This window comes from Caretta caretta, chromosome 4 (assembly GCF_965140235.1).
Source record: "Caretta caretta isolate rCarCar2 chromosome 4, rCarCar1.hap1, whole genome shotgun sequence".
Lineage (NCBI taxonomy): Eukaryota > Metazoa > Chordata > Testudines > Cheloniidae > Caretta > Caretta caretta.
Window position 1 is genome coordinate 107,521,856 of NC_134209.1, and position 20,008 is coordinate 107,541,863.

General features: G+C 40.1%; 1 protein-coding gene across 10 annotated transcripts in view; it reads left to right on the top strand.

The window, feature by feature from the left end:
- The window catches only part of APBB2 (amyloid beta precursor protein binding family B member 2), a 328,999-nt gene that overhangs the window by 188,846 nt on the left and 120,145 nt on the right, over positions 1-20,008 (top strand). For 6 of the 10 annotated variants that reach the window (XM_048848487.2, XM_048848488.2, XM_048848493.2 and 3 more), the window contains one exon: positions 18,350-18,558. In XM_048848487.2, the coding sequence (XP_048704444.2) occupies positions 18,350-18,558 (209 nt within the window). Of the gene's footprint in view, positions 1-7,070; positions 7,256-18,349; positions 18,559-20,008 lie in introns of those variants that run through there. The other 4 variants (XM_048848489.2, XM_048848495.2, XM_048848498.2 and 1 more) reach the window with 3 other exon arrangements.

Genomic DNA, 20,008 nt, shown 5'->3' on the forward strand with positions numbered 1-20,008 from the left:
AGTTACTCCTGATTTGCATTGATGTAAGAGGAGAATTAGGTCCTGTATTTTACTTGTCAGCTATCCAAATAAGAGTCTCTCTAAATATGTCTTGTAGAATCCTTTTCTCTGAGGGGAAAAGAGGGGGCAGAGGCTTGCCTAGTACTTTGTCACACCAAGCGGTAAGAGAGCAGATGCAAACTGCTGTTTGTTCCTTCAAGAGGGCACTAATCAGTGGGGTAGGTACCAGAGCTCACAATTTTTACACAGTAGTCCACTTTTCCTGGTCTGCAGAGAAGAACTATATTGTTGAGGAACACCAATTTTGGTCAACAGGAACGATTTGTGCTTTGGAATAGTCTGTGACGAGAAAGTACCTTAAAAATGCAACAGCTTCGGTCCCAATGAATCTAAAAGAAGTTAGATCTAGAGCCTACTGTGTATTGAACTGATAAAAGGAAAATCTTATGCCATCTAGTGGACAAAATAAAGAACCAGCTTCTTAAATAACCATTTGAAAGAGACCCACTAATGTTGATGTTTACCTGCTATAGCAATTGTATTTATCGGCTGGGTTGAGGCGTACCTGCTATAGCAATTGTATTTATCGGCTGGGTAACTATCTCACTTGCTGTAGCAAATAATTAGTACTTTTTTGTGCTACGAGGATGAAGACTATTTAGACTAGGCTACAATAAAATCTGAATCAACAAAATGCATTTGTGGATTACAAAACTGAACATTGCCAAAAACAAAAGGGTCTGGGAGATGCCTCTTTCTTTTTACTTACCCATTGATCTTGACCTGCTTTTGAGATTCAAGCAGGAGAATGAAGTCTCTCTGATAACACTTCTGGTGTTAGAAGGAAGAAAATTTTCTTTCAAAGCAGCAATAATTTGTCCTTTTTATACATGTTATTTGAGGCCCTGCTTCAGTAAGGTATTTAAACAGATACCTCAGTGAGACACTTGCTGAACTATACTGGTGAATAATAACCTGTGTTAATTAATAATAACCTTTTCCCCCCCTCCTGGGATGAGAATGACAGAGGTCATTCTTTTTTAATTCAATATTTGAACAGCTATTGGTTTGAATTACTAAGAGCGTTGTACCTTGAGACTTTTTTGTAGTGACACCACATTAAAACTCAATTAAAGACTGCTGAGTGAATTTTACAGGTAATTCTTTACATGCTGGTGCTCAGGAAAAGCAGATATCTCTGTGTTTTCCTTGTACCTTTCCTTTTGACTGTGTAGACACAATAGATTGGCAGAAAAATAAAATATTCTAACATCAAATTACAACAGGAAGATTTCAGAGTGGTAGCAAATACCAAATACCAAAAACCAAGCAAATACTCACCAGCAACCACACAACAAAAACACTAACCTAGGAACCTATCCTTGCAACAAAGCCCGTTGCCAACTCTGTCCACATATCTATTCAAGGGACACCATCATAGGACCTAATCACATCAGCCACACCATCAGAGGCTTGTTCACCTGCACATCTACCAATGTTATATAGGCCATCCTGTGCCAGCAATGCCCCTCTGCCATGTACATTGGCCAAACCAGACAATCTCTACACAAAAGAATAAATGGATACAAATCAGATGTCAAGAATTATAACATTCAAAAACCCAGTCAGAGAACACTTCAACCTCCCTGGTCACTCGATTACAGACCTAAAAGTGTCAATACTTCAACAAAAAAACTTCAAAAACAGACTCCAACGAGAACCTGCAGAATTGGAATTAATTTGCAAACGGGACACCATTAAATTAGGCTTGAATAAAGACTGGGAGTGGATGTGTCATTACACAAAGTAAAAACTATTTCCCCATGCTATTTTTCCCCCTACTGTTACTCACACCTTCTTATCAACTGTTTGAAGTGGGCCATCCTGATTATCACTACAAAAGTTTTTTTTCTCCTGCTGATAATAGCCACCTTAACTGATTTGTCTTGTTACAGTTGGTATGGCAGCACCCATTTTTTCATTTTCTCTGTGTATATATATCTTCTTACTGTATTTTACACTACATGCATCCGATGAAGTAGGTTTTAGCCCATGAAAGCTTATGCCCAAATAAATTTGTTAGTCTAACAGGAAGATTGGATGTCTAAAGTTATTTGTAATAGGATGGGGAAATTTACCTGTGTTCAAGGCGAAATACCATGGTATTAATTTATCAATATGCTTAGTCTCTTTAATATGTCATAATTATATATTATGTACTAAATATTTATATATATTAGAAAAATCTAAAATGAATCCTAATTAAGGAGAGAAACTTAATTTACAAACATAATCAGAATAATGGTTCTTAGTGCCATGAACTTTGACAGATTTTGAGTTGCTCAGTTATAATTTATGAATATTATGTTCTATTTGATTTTTTTTTTTTTGGAAGGGGGTTACTGTCTGAATACAAGGGGTTAATTCAATCAAGAGCTGGCTGCAGGTAGGCAGGAAGTAGGACAGAAGCTTCAGATATCCACCCATTTACTCACCCTTAAGGGACTGTGCTAGACCATTTGCATTGATATCCCACATCTTTACACCACATTGAGCTCAACAGACCAGTTTGTCTCTCGCATACTGGAGTGAGTGGAGAAGTAAGCCCCGCCTCCACACACTCCCTCATTTGAATTCTCACTGTTGGTGAGATGGTGACAAGTAGAGGGGGAAGGATCCATTTTCCGCCTCCTAGCTGCTTCATTTACATCTTCAGGAGCAGCTGGCTACTGTGAGTGGTCCAAACTGTTTGCTGGCCTCTGCTGCAGACTTAGACCCGGGGCTAAATTCACACCATTTCCCAGTAAAATATTAAATGGAATATCCTCTAACATTTCCACCACCAGCTTCCCTGTATAAACCTAGCAGGGTTTGGGGATTTGGTACAGGCAGGGCAAATGTTTTTACCCTTGGAGCTTTCACCCCATTTCTCTGTCTGCCAGCACCTGCTGCGTTTTCATCACAAGGAGTTTTACTAAGATGAGGGCAGTGCCAGTGTACCTCCACCCCTTGAATGTCTCTCCACTAATCTTCTGCCCGCATTGGAGATCTGGGAGTTCCCATTAGTACAGCAAGATATATGCACAAATGCCTGGGGAATGAACTTTGCCACCTGTACATTGTGTGACTCAGATGAGCTGGCTGTGTAATTTCCTCCCTCTGGAGGCCAAGTAATATAGTTATTTCTATACAGTTGGACAGTCTATCTCTATCCCACCAGCTGGACAGTCAGTCAGTTAACTTGTAGTGGCTCACTCTCAGCCCCTGGAGCCTGATCCCTGGGCAGTCTGCCCACTTGTGCCCGGTTCCCTGATCGTTAAAATGCCTCCGATCTCTGTGACTTCCTTTCGGAAGTTGTCTTGGAGCTGCTGCTCCCCCTAGTTTGGGATTACTTGCTTCCTGTTGCTGGGGTGAACCCACATGTTCACCCTTGCTAGGGTCCCATGCTTGGGCCAGTTCTCCTTGGGCTTCTTGCATCCAGACCTGCTATCTACATATTCATCAGTCAGCTGGCCTGCAGTACTGGGGTCTTCTGGCTTCCGATCACTTACCCACATTCTAAGATCATGGGGACAGAAATTATAAAAAGTTCAACCCAACCACTTCATACAGTTCATTTATGGTAGTGCTGCCCCCAGCTTAGTTGCCATCTCCGTATAGGTCATCCCTTTTTGTTTTTGGATTCTTCACCCCTCCACTCCCCCCCAATCTTTCCCTTGGGAATCTGTTCAAATTTAAGAAGCAAGGCAATTTAAAATTGTTAATAGTCCACACAGTCTGTCCCTTCCATTTGGCAGTAGGCATCTATGCCTTTTGTACTGAGTAAGGGAGTAAGAAAACACTGATATGCAGGGTCTATCCTTTTTAAGTCACAGGCCTTCGCAAAGGTGTGACATAAGCAATGGTATCCTTACCCTCCTTAAACTAGGGCAACGGTTCTATGCTCCTTGGGGAGTTGGCATTCAGTGTTCTAATCCCTTCTATACTGGATTATTGGGTGCCTTGCTCTGGATGTCAGCGCTGCTGCTCCCATTTTCTTTCTCAGATAGCAGCTTTTCCCTCTCAGATTCCAGCATCTGCCACTCCAGGATCTCTGGATTCAGGAAACCTGATCAGAATGGGGCCCCGATGCTGCAGACATTTTGGTCATACTCCATACTTACTGCTGAGAACTTGTCCTTCCTTGACTCTCCCAATCCCACTGGTTCATTCTGGCCTTTGTTTTCCTTGACTTTTGCAGGTGAATTGTCTCTTTCCTCAGAGTCCTCACCCAGTTCTGGACTATGATGCCTTTTCTCGTCATCTGAGTACAGCTGGCTAACCGACTGTGTGTCTTTTTTATCTTTTTAAGTTCTTGCTTCCTTTCTCTGCAGAACTCTGCTTTTTAATGAGCTGCTCATGTCTCATTTTTCCTGTGTGTCTTCTCCTATTCTTTCCACAAAGAATGTGTGACAGTTCTCTTGCTTTTTTCCTTTTACAATAGTTGTGTTTGCTGCTGCTGTTGCTAATTGTATATTCCCCAGTCACCTTCATCCCATCACGCTCCCACCAATAGGTCATGGTTACAGGGCGTCTTTGACCTCTCTCTGGTCTCTGAGGGTATGATGACATGGTAATTGAACACCTGCAGTTGGCCTGAGTCAGCTGACCTGGGCCAGCACTGGGAGTTTAATTGCTGTGTAGACATACCCTGAATGCACCTCCTCCAAGACTTAGTCCTTAAGCCTTTCCCTCTCTGGGATGATATCCGGGTTATTCTCCCATTCTTGGGTTGGGGCTACAGCACCTTGTATACCAATGGTGGTTACTCAGCAGGCCCAGTACCTGCAAGTCTTCCCTTCAAAAGCTTGTTGTTGGTGGTTAATACATTGACTAGACCTTATACTAAGGCAGAGGCTCTCAACTTTTCCAGACTACTGTACCCTTTCAGGAGTCTGATTTGTCTTGCATACCCACAAGTTTCACCTCACTAAAAAAACTACTTGCTTACAAAATCAGACATAAACATACAAAAGTGTCACAGCACACTATTACTGAAAAATTGCTTACTTTGTCACTTTTACCATATAATTACAAAATAAATCAATTGGAATATGAATATTGTATTTAGATTTCAGTGTATGGAATATAGAGCAGTATCAGCAAGTCACTGTTTGTACTGACTTCACTTGTGCTTTTTATGTAGCTGGTGTAAAACTAGACAAATATCTAGATGAGTTGATGTACCCCCTGGAGGACCTCTGCATACCCCCAGGGGTACACATACCCCTGGTTGAGAACCACTGTATTAAGGTATTGTGTAATCTTACTAGTAGGAACATAGAAAAGCATGAAAGAACATAAAGGATTTTAAAACAGAAGGCCTGTACAGGTGTCTGTCTTACCTAGAGGCTTGCCATCCGTTGCAGAAATCCCAGGCAGGTGCTTTGCCAGACCCCTGGCCTCTTGGGTCTGTGCCTGGATGAACCACTTCTCATCAACTCCCAACAACTACTCCCCTCGTCCCTTGAATGTCACTTTTATCCAGGGGTGAAAGTAATATAAAAGATTTACCAGTACATGAGCCACTGTAAGGGGCGGGGCCTTCGGCGGAAGGGGTAGGGCTGTGGGTCAGCCTCTCCCAGCCAGCCCTTCCATGCTGCCTGGCCCATGCCACCTGGGGTTCCAGCAGTGGTTTAAAAGGGCCCAGTGCTCCGGCCACTACTGTGGAGCAGCAGCTGGGAGCCCCTGGCCCTTTTAAATCGCCGGGCCCTGGGGCAGCTGCCCCTTTTCCCTCCCACCCCCCTGTCGGCGGCGGCCCTGGATGGGGTGGGGGAAGAGGCAGCGCTGTCATGGCATTTAATGTCGGGCTGTGTACAGGCCGGTACCGGCAGCCACTTCTTAATGGTACGCCTTTTGGTTCTCCTGTGTTTACAAATTAGGATCCCACCCTCTTGAGAAACTGGTCAGTTGAGCTGGATAAAGGGGTAGGAGGTGAGAACAAATGGATCTAGTATTGTCCCTCAAGTATAGATATGGACATGAGAGGCTGGGCATCTGAATGAATATTCGTGAGAGTACCTAGGCCCTACAATAGGCCAAGCCACCACGTAGCTGGATGGAAAGCTTTCCATCATTGACCCTTCAGCTCTTCATTGTTATTATCTACCACCAACCTTTGGGCATTAGGGGTCTGGACCTATGGACTCATTTGGCATGCCAGGGACAGCTGGTCCATTGTCTCTTACCACCAGGTCCCCAAGGAGGGGTGCAAATATATGACAGTATGCACGGAATGACACCAAAGAGATCCGCAGTACTGTATTACTGCTATTTATTTATGTGACTTGACTCTTTCTTGTCTTTACTGACCTGTGTTAATAAAAGTGGCCAAGGTTTTGCTTTGCCCTCAATGTGAGTGTCTATGCCTTGCACCTTAGAGTTCCCTACAAGATACTGAACATGTTAGTTTTAATTCTGTAATGTCTGATTCTGGGACTAAAACTCTATTAGATGCAACTCATTCAATTAGTATCAGCTGGCAACCAATACAATTATTAACCATTAAAGAATCTGGCTGCAATAATATCCATAGATTATTACAGAGCAGGTCCAAATCCATCACAAGCTTCTCTTAGAATTTTTAAGAAATGACTCATTCTCTGATTGTATGCAGTGTAGTTGTAGCCAGTTCGGTCCCAGGATATTAGAGAGACAAGGTGGGTGAAGTAATATCTTTTGTTCGACCAGCATCTGTTGGTGAATGAGAAAAGCTTGTTGGTTCAATAAAAGATATTACCTCACCCACCTTGTCTCTCTTCTCTGAATCTGGTTTAAAGGCTTGACCCTGCAGCTGTTGAAATCAATAGCAAAGTTTCCATTGAGTTCAGAGACACAGGATCAGGCTCTGTAATACTCATCCCTGCAAATTCCACTTCTGACCACTCTGCCCTGGAGTTTGAAGAAATCTTTCTTTCGTGTGCCTTTCAACACGCATGTGACTTGTTCACAGAGATTCTGCAAGGGAGATGAGCGTGTTGTCATGACAACCAGTTGCATGCTGTGAGTAAGGACTGCTACAAATGACCAGCTTCTGGCTGTTCATCGCTCCTTGTTGAGTAATGTTACCAAAATTAGACAAGTTTGTCTGATTTGTAACTACTTTTTCTAGTGACTTGCATTTTTGCTGTATTTATTTCTAAGAGAGCATTCATGCTTCTTGCTGTGATGCTTAGGAGAGACTACATGCTGACCATCGTAATTGTGAATTATGAAGGTAGGTGGTACTCTTGATTATACTGTAGCACATGCAAAGTGATGAGAAAATGGTCTGAAATCATGCAGATTTTAAACCTGTGCGTTTGATGACCAGAACAGCATGCATAGCAGTTTAAAATGTAGTATCTGAATCCAGGTCTGTAATCGTGCTGTTTTTTTTGTTTTGTTTATTAATTGTTTCTTAATTTGTCTTTTGCTTCACTTCAATTATCCCACATCTCTTTTCCCTCTGAAATCTTCTGTGAACTGCAGTATGTGTAATGGGAAGAAATATGCGTCTGTTGAGGGCCAAATGCTGGCCCCACTGAAGTCAATGGGAATTTGCCATTGACTTCAGTATATAGATTGGGCTCTTGAAGCAGATATGTTTTTTTGTGAATGCATTTTATCAAAGCTTCAGGCAGGGGGAAGGAAAGTCTCTTTAATCCAGGATTAAAAACTATATAAAGAATTTTTTTCACAATTGTTGTTTTTATTTTTTTTCCAAAACTGTTTTATTCCTCATGACTCATCATTTCTCTTCCTCCCTTCTGTTTTTTTCTACTTCCACTTCTGTGTCCAGCAGGGGGAATAAATAATATCCAAAATTCATTGTATGCGACCTCATTATTTGTTTAATCCCAACTGTGACCAGGTCTTAAATTGTTGTTTTCCTAGGCTGTCAAAACTTCGGAACGGATCCTGCTCTTAGGTCCCAATGCAGTCCTACTCTTTGCTATCTCTGACAAGGGAAGTTTTGCAGAATCTGGTTTTATTTTGCTAACAAAACATTTTTCAAATTTGAATTCCTTCATTTATAGTATGTATCCACCATCTGCTGGAATGTGAACAGTTATGAAATCACAGCACTGGGCTTCCAACAATAACATATTTGATTTCTCCTCAGGCTCTGATATTGGATTTACTGTGGAGAGAAATGGATGGTGGAAGAGAATGGAAGGAGATGACTTAGAGAATAACTATAGGCCAGACTGCTTTACTGATTTGTACTGGAAACTATTAACACATCACAATGGGACCAAAGCAGACATGCCAAACCCATGAAAAAAGGCAGAAATTGGGCTTGTTTTTGGCTTAATTGGCTTGTGAGTTTCTTGCTGGCTAGTTTTTGGCTTGTAGCTTGTTATAGCTTGTTGCTTCTTTTTTTTTTTTTTTATTGGCTCCCGGCAAGCAGGGGCAAAGAGGGGGCAAGCAAGGGCAATGTGGGGAGAGAGTCACAGGTGCACAGTGGGTCCACCACAGTCCCAGGCTGCATGCCAGGGGGATCTAGTCATATAGAGTGTTGGGATACTTAGGTATTGGCTTGTTTTGGCCTTGTTTTGAATGGGATTAGCTTGATTTTGGGCTTATTGTGAAAGTTGGGGTGCTTATGTACCATGTGAAAGTTGGCAACTGTGGACCAAAGGTACTATCAGCCTTTAGGACAAACTCAGAACTGTTTTTCACAGTTGAAAATTTTTTATTTTGATATACTTGACGCTAATCAAAGTCTGGCTCAAGCCCTGAATTTCAGATCTATCCCCCTTATTCAAAGTATCCATCTAGTAGAAGGACAACTATTCTGGTTTGAGGCTAAAAGCTAAAGCTTTGTGACAGAAGCATATATTTAAGGAAGGAGAGAACTGAGGTCTATAAGGTCCATATCTTTGTCTAGTAAATACATTTTGCTATTCAGAAGCTTATTTTCTATATCAGCGCCTTTATCTATATATATTTTTGCTTTCAAGTATCTGTTTGTTACTACAGCCATTTGGTCTCACTGCATCATATTTTCAAACTATTCCTCATTCCAGTAATAGTCTGTGAAAGAAGTCCTTCCTAAAATTAAAGGACAGATTCTCAGCTGACATAAATTGGAGTAGCTCCACCCACTGCAGTGGAGCTGTGTCAGTTTAGACTAGCTGAGGATCTGATGCTAAGCTTTTTTTCCCCTGCACTTTTCAATTGTGAGTGCGATGTCCCTTTCTTGGAAGTAAAAGGGGTCTATTTTTAAACAAATCCTTGCATGGCTCTTTTAGGTATTTGAATCTGATTATATAGTATAATCTTTTTGTCTTTTCTCATGAGATGTACCTATTTTATCATAAATTAACCTTGTTGCCCTTTTCTGAAAAGTGGGATCCTTCTTTTTTTGAAGTACACAGTGATCCAGATGCAGCCATACCATGACCTGATATTAGCATACCTTTTAATTTTGAAATCTACTTCCTTATTCATGACCCTGCACTTCTTTGGCTCTGTGCAGTGGTCCTGTACTGTAACACAATATATTGTTCACCAATTTTCAGGCTGCTTTTCTAGGCCTTTTCTAACCATTTAATAAACATTTCTCTTGTGTAAATCTCTACCTTGCTATTCCTGACACTAAGAAAAAGTGTACCATTTTTCCCCATCCAGATCCTCCTTCAGTCTCTAGCTGCAGATTGTACCATTATGTAATTACTTCCATTTAATGGTGCCAAGATGGAGCTCTATTTTTTGTAAGGATTTTCTGTCCAAGGAGTGGGTTTAGCCCTTTGACCCTATCTCATGGACCAGTTTTAAATCCCTGGTTCAGTCTTTGCGCGTGTGCACGCACACTCTCGCTCTGTTTAACAGGTCCCTAAAGACTTCTCTGAAACTGAGGTAAGTCATAGCTTTGCTTTGTCCATTCTTTGTTACAGATTTCTTTGAAGAAATGTAAGGTTCATTACAATCCATTTAAATTACCCTTTCTCTCTTTTGTTACATGTCTTTTCGTCCCTGATAATTTTTCCTAGCATAGAAACTAGCACTATTAATCTATAATTACCAGTTCTGTGATATCCTTCTTGTGCTAAGTAACATATACTAATGCTAGTAGTAATATTAGTTCCTTAAAGAATGTAGAGCTGAATCCCGTCCTGTCCTGTCCAGGTGTTTTGTTGAATTTGTTGCCCATGTGGCAAGATGCGTTTCTGGCCCATATCTAGAAAATGCCCTGAATCAGCTAACCTGGCACAACTAGCATTTCAGCCACCTAGTTTTTAATATCTGCTCCTGACATAAATATGCTCATAAAGGGGGAAATTTGGATCTCATTTACACTGGTGTAATCCAGACTTCCTCTCCTAAGGTCAGTGGAGCTACTCTGGACAGCACTAGTGTAAATAAAATCAGAATTTGGCCCAAAGTACACTAATTCCCTGTGCTAATATTTCTCCATCCTCTTTTGTTATATCTTTCTTAATTGGACCTATACCACTCTTTTTTCCAGTTATAAACAGTACTAATAAAATATTGTTCTTTCAAGCATTATATATTATCTCTTTTGATTTTTCTCATCTATCATAACCCATTTTGTGTGTATCTTTGCATTTCTCTCTCTTTTTTTCAATAAGCATTCTGTAAGGGTTTGTGTCCCCCCCCCCCCCCCCCCCAATTATATCTAATCCTTTCCTTTTACTTGTGCATTTGTAAAAGGCATGTGTTTCTGCCTTAACTGATACTGAACTTACAGCTAGTCTACCTTGCCTACACTGGAAAGCATGAACCAATTAAAAGCTTCTGTCATTTGTCATAGTTAGTTTTTTAATTATGCAATTTCACAGAGCATACTAAGCTCTACCTGAGAATGGTGCAAATCATGGTCAGGTACTAGCAAACTACAGTGTGGTGAGGTACAAAAACTGTGATCTTTGCATGCCACTGGTATGACTCCCACTTTGATCAGTGACCTTATATGACAGCCTGGTGACAATTGCCATGGAATGAAAAGTGTGTTCATGACACTGCAAAACAATGGAGAAGTAAATTGGCTCCACTTGCTGCTCTTTCCAGTTTGCCTAGCATGAGAGATCCTGTTATAATTTTAATCTCTGCCTTGTTGGGGCTAAAGAATGATTCATATTATGGCAGCAATTTGATTGCTGTCCCTTCTGTCTGAAACAGCAATAAAAAAGCAAACAATAAAAATATTGTTTTTTACAAAGGTGGTCACCAAATGCATATGCTGTTTACATTACCATCCAGTTGCACTTAGTTTGTTTCCATTTCATCCTAAGACATCAGCATTACAGTATTCACCCAGTACTGGATACTAAAATAAATGTACCTTGAAATAAAAATTTAATTCCCCAATTTGCTAATCATCTTGCCAAACTCAGCTATCTAAATTATAGCCTACAGTATTGAATGGAGTTTATTGCTGCTATACATCAGCTCTGTGGTAGAGCCTGGCAGCTGTAGGAGAGAGTTATAAAACAGCAATACATTATTTTATGCAGGCTTGACTATACTTGGCACTTCGAAAATACAAATGGCCTTGTTCGAGGGTCCCTTCCAGCCTAAGGTCCCCTATAAATATTTACAGCTATATTTTCTTAATGTTTGTCCTCTTGAAACAGTTTATTTGGTATTGATAATTTCAGAACAGTGATGCTACAGCTTTTCTGTATGCAACAGAATATTTTGAGGCTTCAACCATGTGCAGTTCTCATTTATACTGATGATTGAATGAAGGCAGTATTAGTTCTTCCATTATAAACTCCCTTTTTCAGCCATTCATATAAAAACGCAGACATAAGCATTTATTTCTGGGTAAAACTTGATAGAGAGGGTTTCAGAAGCGAAGGTCTTAAGCCTTATCTACGTGGGACAATTGGCTGGCATCGCTGTTGTGGAATAAGCTATTCCAGAATAGCTCCTCATGTAGACGCACTCTATTCTAGAGTAAACATTATTTTATGTCAGAATAATTATATAATTATAGTTATTCCAGAATAACTATGCCAGTCAAATTCTGTAGACCAGGCCTTAATTGGCAGTCTTTACTTGGGCAAAATGCCCATTGAAAAGTATCAGGGCCCTATTACTGTGACATGTTCTTTCAAATGAATCCACCCACATCAGATCAGCTGATACTGAAATTGTCAGCACCGGATTTCAGGGTTTATAATCCATTGAAATGAATTCTGACATTTCATGCTTTTCTTCGGGTGAAATCCTGGTAGAGAGTTCTCAGACCAAGTAACCAGGCTGTGTGCTCAGAGCAAGTAAGCAGAACAGAACTGGCGGCACCAGTGGGTGATGGCTGGTGGGCAACCGTTGTTCAGCTGACAATATGGAATATGGAGAAGTAGTAGATGCCCATTGGCTGTCTCTGCTCTTGCCTTCCCACGTCCCTCTTCCAGCTGCTGTGGAGCTCATCTCCAAAGTGCTTGTGGGCTGTGTAGTCTCCTTGTACAGCCTTCCCCAACACATGAAAATGAGGTGTTTCTTACTGCATTCCAGTCCTTGTGAACCTGCAGGGTTTTGGGGCCAGGATTTCAAATTTACAGATAAAGTTTCATTTTGTTTCTCTGCAGCCAGCACTGGTTCTCATTCAAAAGGACATCTTTATAGTGAGAAGGGCTAAAATCTTCCTTGCCAAAGGAATACTGGAGTTGTACAGAAAACGCACAAACACCAAGCCCCTTAGAAAGGACCCCAGCATGGAATTTTTATAGCATTTATTTATAGTGGCTGTGCTTATTGCTTAATCTATTCCAGAATAGGTCTTTTTTTCTTGCCCTGTGGTTATTATCCTTATCCATTTCATATGGGAGACTTTAGGGAAGAAGTCTTTTAAGATCATGACTCACTCTGCATGGTAAATAAACCTACCCAAATGCATAGAAATATGTGTTTACTTCATGGAATGCTTCCGTAAATCTCCATCTCTATAGTAATGTACTTTTCTGCTATTGTGAAAACAACTAAAATGGTGCTTAGATTGGGTGCTTTGAGTGATTAAAATAGATAAATGAAACAACTTCTTAATACAACTATAATTCATGTGGAGGTATACATATATTTACCTTTATTTAATTTAAAATGTGAATCCATGTTACATTGTCAATACATTTCTCTTGAAATGATACACAAGAGCAGGTGAGCTGCAAAATAACCCAGCCCTTAATGGCAGCCTTACAATTAAAAATATGTCCCTAATATGAAATATTATTAGGTCTTTGAAACTAGAGCTGCACTAGTTACAAAATCAGTTAATTAAGAGTACATACCCTAAATTCATCCCAGCACATATTTTAGTCCATCTCTGTCTTTTGCTAATAGTGTATTTTTAAGGTAATTGAACATTTATTACTTAGTGAGGTAATGTTTCTTTGGCCCTAACCCAGAGTATTTGCAACCGTATTACATGATCTGCTCCCAGATGCTTGCGAATAAAATAGAATTACATTCATCCTAATGAATTTTTGTAGTAGTCTTTTTTGTGTTATGTCTTAAGGTTTACAACATTCTTCCTGCTGTCACAAAAGCAATTTTGATTTTTTTATACTTCAGTGTCATTCCTATTTAGATCTTACTTTATAACCTGTTACAGTAACTATGAATAATCATATGTAATTTCCCTTGCAACTTTTAGTTGGTTGGTTTGGATGAAATCACTCAATATAAGCATACGGTAACATTTTATATTTGCACAGTATGATAATTTTGATCTCAAACTACAACAGAAATAATCTCAAACAGTCATAGAATCATAAAAGATTAGGGTTGGAAGAGACCTCAGGAGGTCATCTAGTCCAGCCCGCTGCTCAAAGCAGGGCCAACCCCAACTAAATCATCCCAGCCAGGGCTTTGTCAAGCCGGGCCTTAAAAACCACTAAGGATGGAGATTCCGCCACCTCCCTATGTAAACCATTCCAGTACTTCACCACCCTCCTAGGGAAATAGTTTTTCCTAATAGCCAACCTAGATCTCCCCCACTGCAACTTGAGACCATTGCTCCTTGTTCTGTCATCTGTCACCACTGAAAACAGCCAAGCTCCATCCCCTTTGGAACCCCCCTTCAGGTAGTTGAAGGCTGCTATCAAATCCCCCCTCACTCTTCTCTTTTGCAGACTAAATAAGCCCAGTTCCCTCAGCCTCTCCTCTTAAAGCATGTGCCCCAGCCCCCTAATCATTTTCATTGCCCTCTGCTGGACTGTCTCCAATTTGTCCATCCTTTCTGTAGTGGGGGGCCCAAAACTGGACGCAGTACTCCAGATGTGGCCTCACCAGTGCCGAATAGAGGGGAAATAATTACTTCCCTCAATCTGCTGGCAGTGCTCATACTAATTCAGTCCAATAAGCCGTTAGCCTTCTTAGCAACAAAGGCACACTGTTGACTCGTATCCAGCTTCTCGTCCACTGTAATCCCCAGGTCCTTTTCTGCAGAACTGCTGCTTAGCCAGTCGGTCCCCAACCTGTAGCAGTGCATGGGATTTTTCCGTCCTAAGTGCAGGACTCTGATGCACTTTATCAGTATAATACATTAAAGAAATTATTTTATCCATACTTATGTTCTGCTTCATTTAATTATTATATGTTGTGTAGAACAAGCAGGGGCCATTTGATAATGATTTATTTCCACAAGCAACTTTAGGGTACTTTTTCTAAGATGACCTATATGAACAATAGTTAACACTAACCTCATACTTTTGAAGATCAGTGAACTTGTAGTTTGTCTATGGAGTCCAAAAACTTTAAATAAAATATTTCCTATTATTATAAAGTTGATTGAGGTTAGTTATTCACTATGTGCAAATTCAGAAAAAACACTCCATCCTCAACCACAGCCTCAGAGTAAACAAAAGAACCATGGATTCTTTCCTACAGGGGCAGAATGACCTCACCTTCTCATAGAAGTTGTTTAGTACCTCACAAGGACTCTTTGTTCTGAGTCCCATCTAACAGAGCACTTTGTCTTCCATTTTTGTCAGGTGAGAGATTAACATCTCCATCTCTCTGCTTTCATAGCCATTCCACCCAGTTTAGGGGATGGGTTAGAGAGACCATAGGCTGTAGCACTTAGAAGGGGAAGAATAAGGGGGGATAATGTCTGCCTGCATGGAAGTTTTGAGGATTAATTGGTTAATGTTCGTAAAATGCTTTGAAAAACATATGGACCTGATCCAACACCCACTGATGTCAATTCAAAGATTCCCATTGACTTCAAATGGGAATGAGTCCTAAATAAGTGTGAAGTATTCCCAAGCTCCTACCCTTTACAACTGAACTGAGCCAAATTATTCATTATATTTAAGCTTTTAATTTTTTTTCTTTGACAAGGCAAGTTGGTTGCCTTTTCATGCTAGTATGCAGTGAAAGGTCCAATGTTTTCTTTATTGACTTTGATGCAACTTTAGGATTTTAGAAATTAGCTATTTCAATTTACTCTTGTATATCTGGTTCTGAAGAATAGCAGCACTGCCACCAATACCTCAGGGTGCTGGTTTAGATTTTTCAAACTCTGTGGCACACAGCTTTTTTTGGTGAGCAAAAAACTTCTGAATAACAAGTTGCTTGGGTTAAGCAAAGAGGGAGTGTGCGAAGTAAAGAGACCAGAACAGAAAGATAGGATGAAGCTAAACTGGGGAAGGCCTTGGAGAATGAAATGAGATGCTTGAATATGATACAGGATAGAACATAGAATTAGTAAACAAATATTTGGAATATTTAAGATATTCCTGACCTTACTATACAAATGTTAAGGACTCTCAGATGCTGGACCTAAGTTGTGTTTCATTATAACAGATGTGACTCAAAACTAAATATTAATGGAATTCTTGCAGTTGGAGGTCTTCAGCTCAGAATTTGCTCATCTTACTACAGGAATAATAAACTAATGATTTGGGAACAGTATGCAGTGCCACTGGGAAAACACTGTAGTTCTTGTCAGTTACCTGGAGCACTGTGTTCAGTTCAAGTCACCCTTGAAGAATGGGGGGGAGGGGGGAGGGAGAATCTGTCAGCAAGTATGTCGGTAACAATACAGACCAAAAAAAAAAAAAGATTATAGTAACTTTTTTTGATTAATAGATTCCTTACTAGGCATATTAATATAGAACTTTGTGTAATTTATTTAAATTACAATACAGAACTGTATTTCCTGCACCTGTCAGAAGCAGTGCTAAGGCTTGAGGGAGTGAGGGGTAACAGAGGAGCTGAGAGAGAGGGAATGAGCCTGGAGGGTGTTGGGTGTGGGTGGGAGTTTTTTCTTTGGGGCAGGGGGTGCTATTGTTAGGGTGTTGGGAAGCCTCCCCCGTGCAGACGCTGGCTGACCCCAAGCCTCTCCCATTCTGTCAGGCAGGTCTGCCCCTGTCCCTGCATTCCTCATCCCCATAGGTCTCTTCAGCCCCTCTCCCTTATCCCCAGGCTCAACACTGTCACCCCACTAGTTCCTGAGCCCATGCTCCAGTCTGTCCCCCCCACTAACCATTCTGAACCCCAGTCTCTGACCCCCCCCCAGCAGCTTTGTGTGCCCCACTCTGTCCTAACCTGGCTCCGCAGGCAGGGTGCTGTGATGAACTCTACTCCTGGGGGAATTCTGCAGCACTGGGCATAGAATTTTGTACTTTCCCACATAAAAAACATTTTGCTTAAGAAGTACTGCAGTTCCGCCTTTTGCCCACCAGAGACTGCCAGCCAGCTGTTCTAGAGCCAAGTGGCCTCTGGTGGGCAAAAGGCAGAATTGGAGCACTTATTAGGCAAAATGGTTTTTATGCAGGAAAATACAAAATTATGCAAGACAGATGAATTCTGCACATCCACAGATGCGCAGAATTCCTCCAGGAGTAGATTAAGAAATGATGACTAAGGGGTATAGAAAATAATGAATGGTAGAGAAAGTGAATTGGGTGTGCCTATGTATCTTTTTTCATAATGCAAGAACAGGAAGCATTCAGTTAAATTAATAGGCAATACATTTAAAATATTTTTTAGACGGTGGAGCTTGTTGCCACAAGATATGGTGGAGACCAAGAGTTTAAGATTAAAAAATCATAGTAATTTATACATATATATATTTACTGAAAGCCTCCACAGTTATATAGCTAGCATAAGAATTTTTTAGTTAATATAAATATTGCAAAGCTTCATGCTTCAGGGCATACGCCAGCCAGGGGTTAGGAAGAAATGTACCTTATGGGGAAGTTGAACACCATGTTTTTTGCGGGGGGAGGGGAGTGGATTGGCACCTTCCTTTGAAGCCCCAGGTACTAACTAATGTCACAGTCAAGTTACTGGATCACTAGTCAGGTCTGATATGACAATTTCTTTGTTCCTGAATTCCCCATTATCTATAGCTCCAAACACTAAGAAGAAACTATTTATTGTCCCAATTTGGTCCCTCTGGGGTGGAACACAGCAGTTGTTTAAAAGCACCCAATAGCACTGTTCAGGAGTTTAATACAGAAAGCTAAGACTACCATGTCCCTCTATAACTGCAAGGAAACATGTAAGCAGGGAGAAAGTAATTGCCCTTGCTGGAACATGACCATGTTACTAGGGTTAATATTCCCACTCTATGAAATGCACTATGTGATCTTTATTCACCGCAAGTGGTGTTTGTCTCCCTAGCAGCATAAAACCTGAAGATATCTTTGGTCTGCAGGACAAAATCCTGGCCTCAGTGAAGTCAATGGGAGTTTTACCTTTAATTTCAATGGGGCTGAGATTTCACCCATGGATTTTTCTTTTACCACTGTGTAAGATGAACAGTTCAAAACTATTTGTACTTTTGAGACGACCAGTTTTAAATATGGAATGGCGTATGGTTTTCCCACTGTTCACCATTTTAAATAAGTAATTTTCTTAAGTTTCATATTGATGAAAGCTTGTGTGTAATTATTTTTTGTAAGATGATTTTCACTGTCAAAAGGAATGCTCCCTTTGTGAGTATTGAGGGTGCTAAGGGAGTTCTGAGAAAGGGGACAGGCAGGGAACAACATCACATTGCCAAGTTATTTAGTTGCATATTCTATGTTAATATACCTGCAGTTATATCCTCAGTATGGCTGGATTTTAAAGGGGGTAGTTTGAATGATGATATCAAGTAATTGCTGTATTAATGCATCTCTTATGTAAGCTGTCCATCTTGTTGTCCTCCTCTTTGTAGGTTAATTCATGCCATGTTGACCTTTTCATCTTACCTCAGTGCCTAATATTGTATAATTTACTTCGGTGACTTTTATTTATTTCGGTAAAGAGCAATAGCAGTACTAATCCTTCATCAAATGAGTCAAGACCAGAACTGGAAATCTAAAAAGCATTTGTGTTGAATAATACAGGTTTATTTTTCCTTTCTCAGCAGATATATGGAGTGATCACTCATTTCAGACCGACCCCGACTTGCCACCTGGCTGGAAAAAAATCAATGACATTGCTGGGATCTATTATTGGCACATACCAACAGGAACAACCCAGTGGGAACGTCCTGTCTCCATACCAACAGATCTTCAGAGCTCAAGGAAAGGATCACTTAATTCTATTACCCCATCTCCTACCCCAGAAACTGAGGTAAAATGTAGTGATCTCTTACTACTGAGTATTGAAAAGAAATTAGGATCTCTTTCAACCAGTTACTTGCACCTAAAACAGTAACATAAGCTTTAGAATCCACTATACGTTAGCATCTCTAAATGTAGCTGTTTGTTGATAATAAACCATAAATATTTTTTGTTTTTAATGACTTTGTCTCACGAAACACCTTTAAAGATTTGGATGTGTAGTATGAAAGGAGACATCATATCTCGTACAAAATTAGACAGCCTGTATGTGTGATTAATGTGAAATGATTAAGGTTCCCTAGGGTTCGGAAGCAATACTTAATTACACAGGTGCAGGCTATATAAAATATTTACACATTAACAGTCTCTTGGCTTGACTCTTCGTAATTACATCTTCTCTTAGCTGTTCAGTTGCTTGGAGTGTCACACACACACATTGGAAGTTACACACCAGATGGTAACTACTGAACGTATATATACAATACAATTAAATATACAAAGCATTCTAAAGTGAAAGCACTTTAGAATCATACCAGAAAAATTATCTGAGCACAAACATCATTCTTTTGCGCTGAATTTTTAAACTAGAAATGGGGTGTCCTCTGTCTTCAAGCATTGTGAAAAAGAAGAAAACTTGCTAAATATTTTTAAATGGTAATAACCCACTAAAATACCAATTTCTGGGGCACTCCTGGGATAACTTACTGATGTCTATACATGAAAATATAAAATACCAAATGGAACAGTAAACTAGAAAAATTGCAGCTAATTTATAATTTTTGAAATATATATATATGCTTGGCTTGCCTTGACCATGCAAACACTTAAATATGTGTAACTTCACTTGCGTGATTTGAGTGGGAGTACTCACATGAGTGAAGTTATGGTTAGTGTGTGAACCATTTCATTTGTGGTTCACATGGGTCAAGACTTCCCTGGAATTCACTATATGCCAGACGTGTTGACTACTAAATGGATAAAGTTAAGTGATATGAAGGATGAAGAGTGATCGGTTAGCTCTCAGATAATTCTGAAATTCAGAGGAATTTAAAGTGCTACCAATGTTTCCAGTGTAAATTTCTGTATTTTAAAATTTATAACTCAGTCATAAATTATTTGTTTCCTTCTAAAACTTTATGGACAAGATTTTGACTATTAACTTTACATCTTTGAAATAACTAAATTATGTAAAAATAAAAATCAGTAAGGATGCTAAATTACGGGGGGGGAAATATGAATTTGTTTATTTAGTGTTTTTTCTTTCACTGATGGTAAAGTAGCTTTTAATTGTAGGACTGACATTTTTCATTTTAATATTACAGACAAGTATCATAGGGCTTGTGTGTAATCGCGTGACCAGAGAGATTGAAGTGTTCTCCGACTGGTTTATGAATGTTATAATTCGTGACATCTGATTTGTGTCCATTTATTCTTTTACGTAGAGACTGTCCAGTTTGACC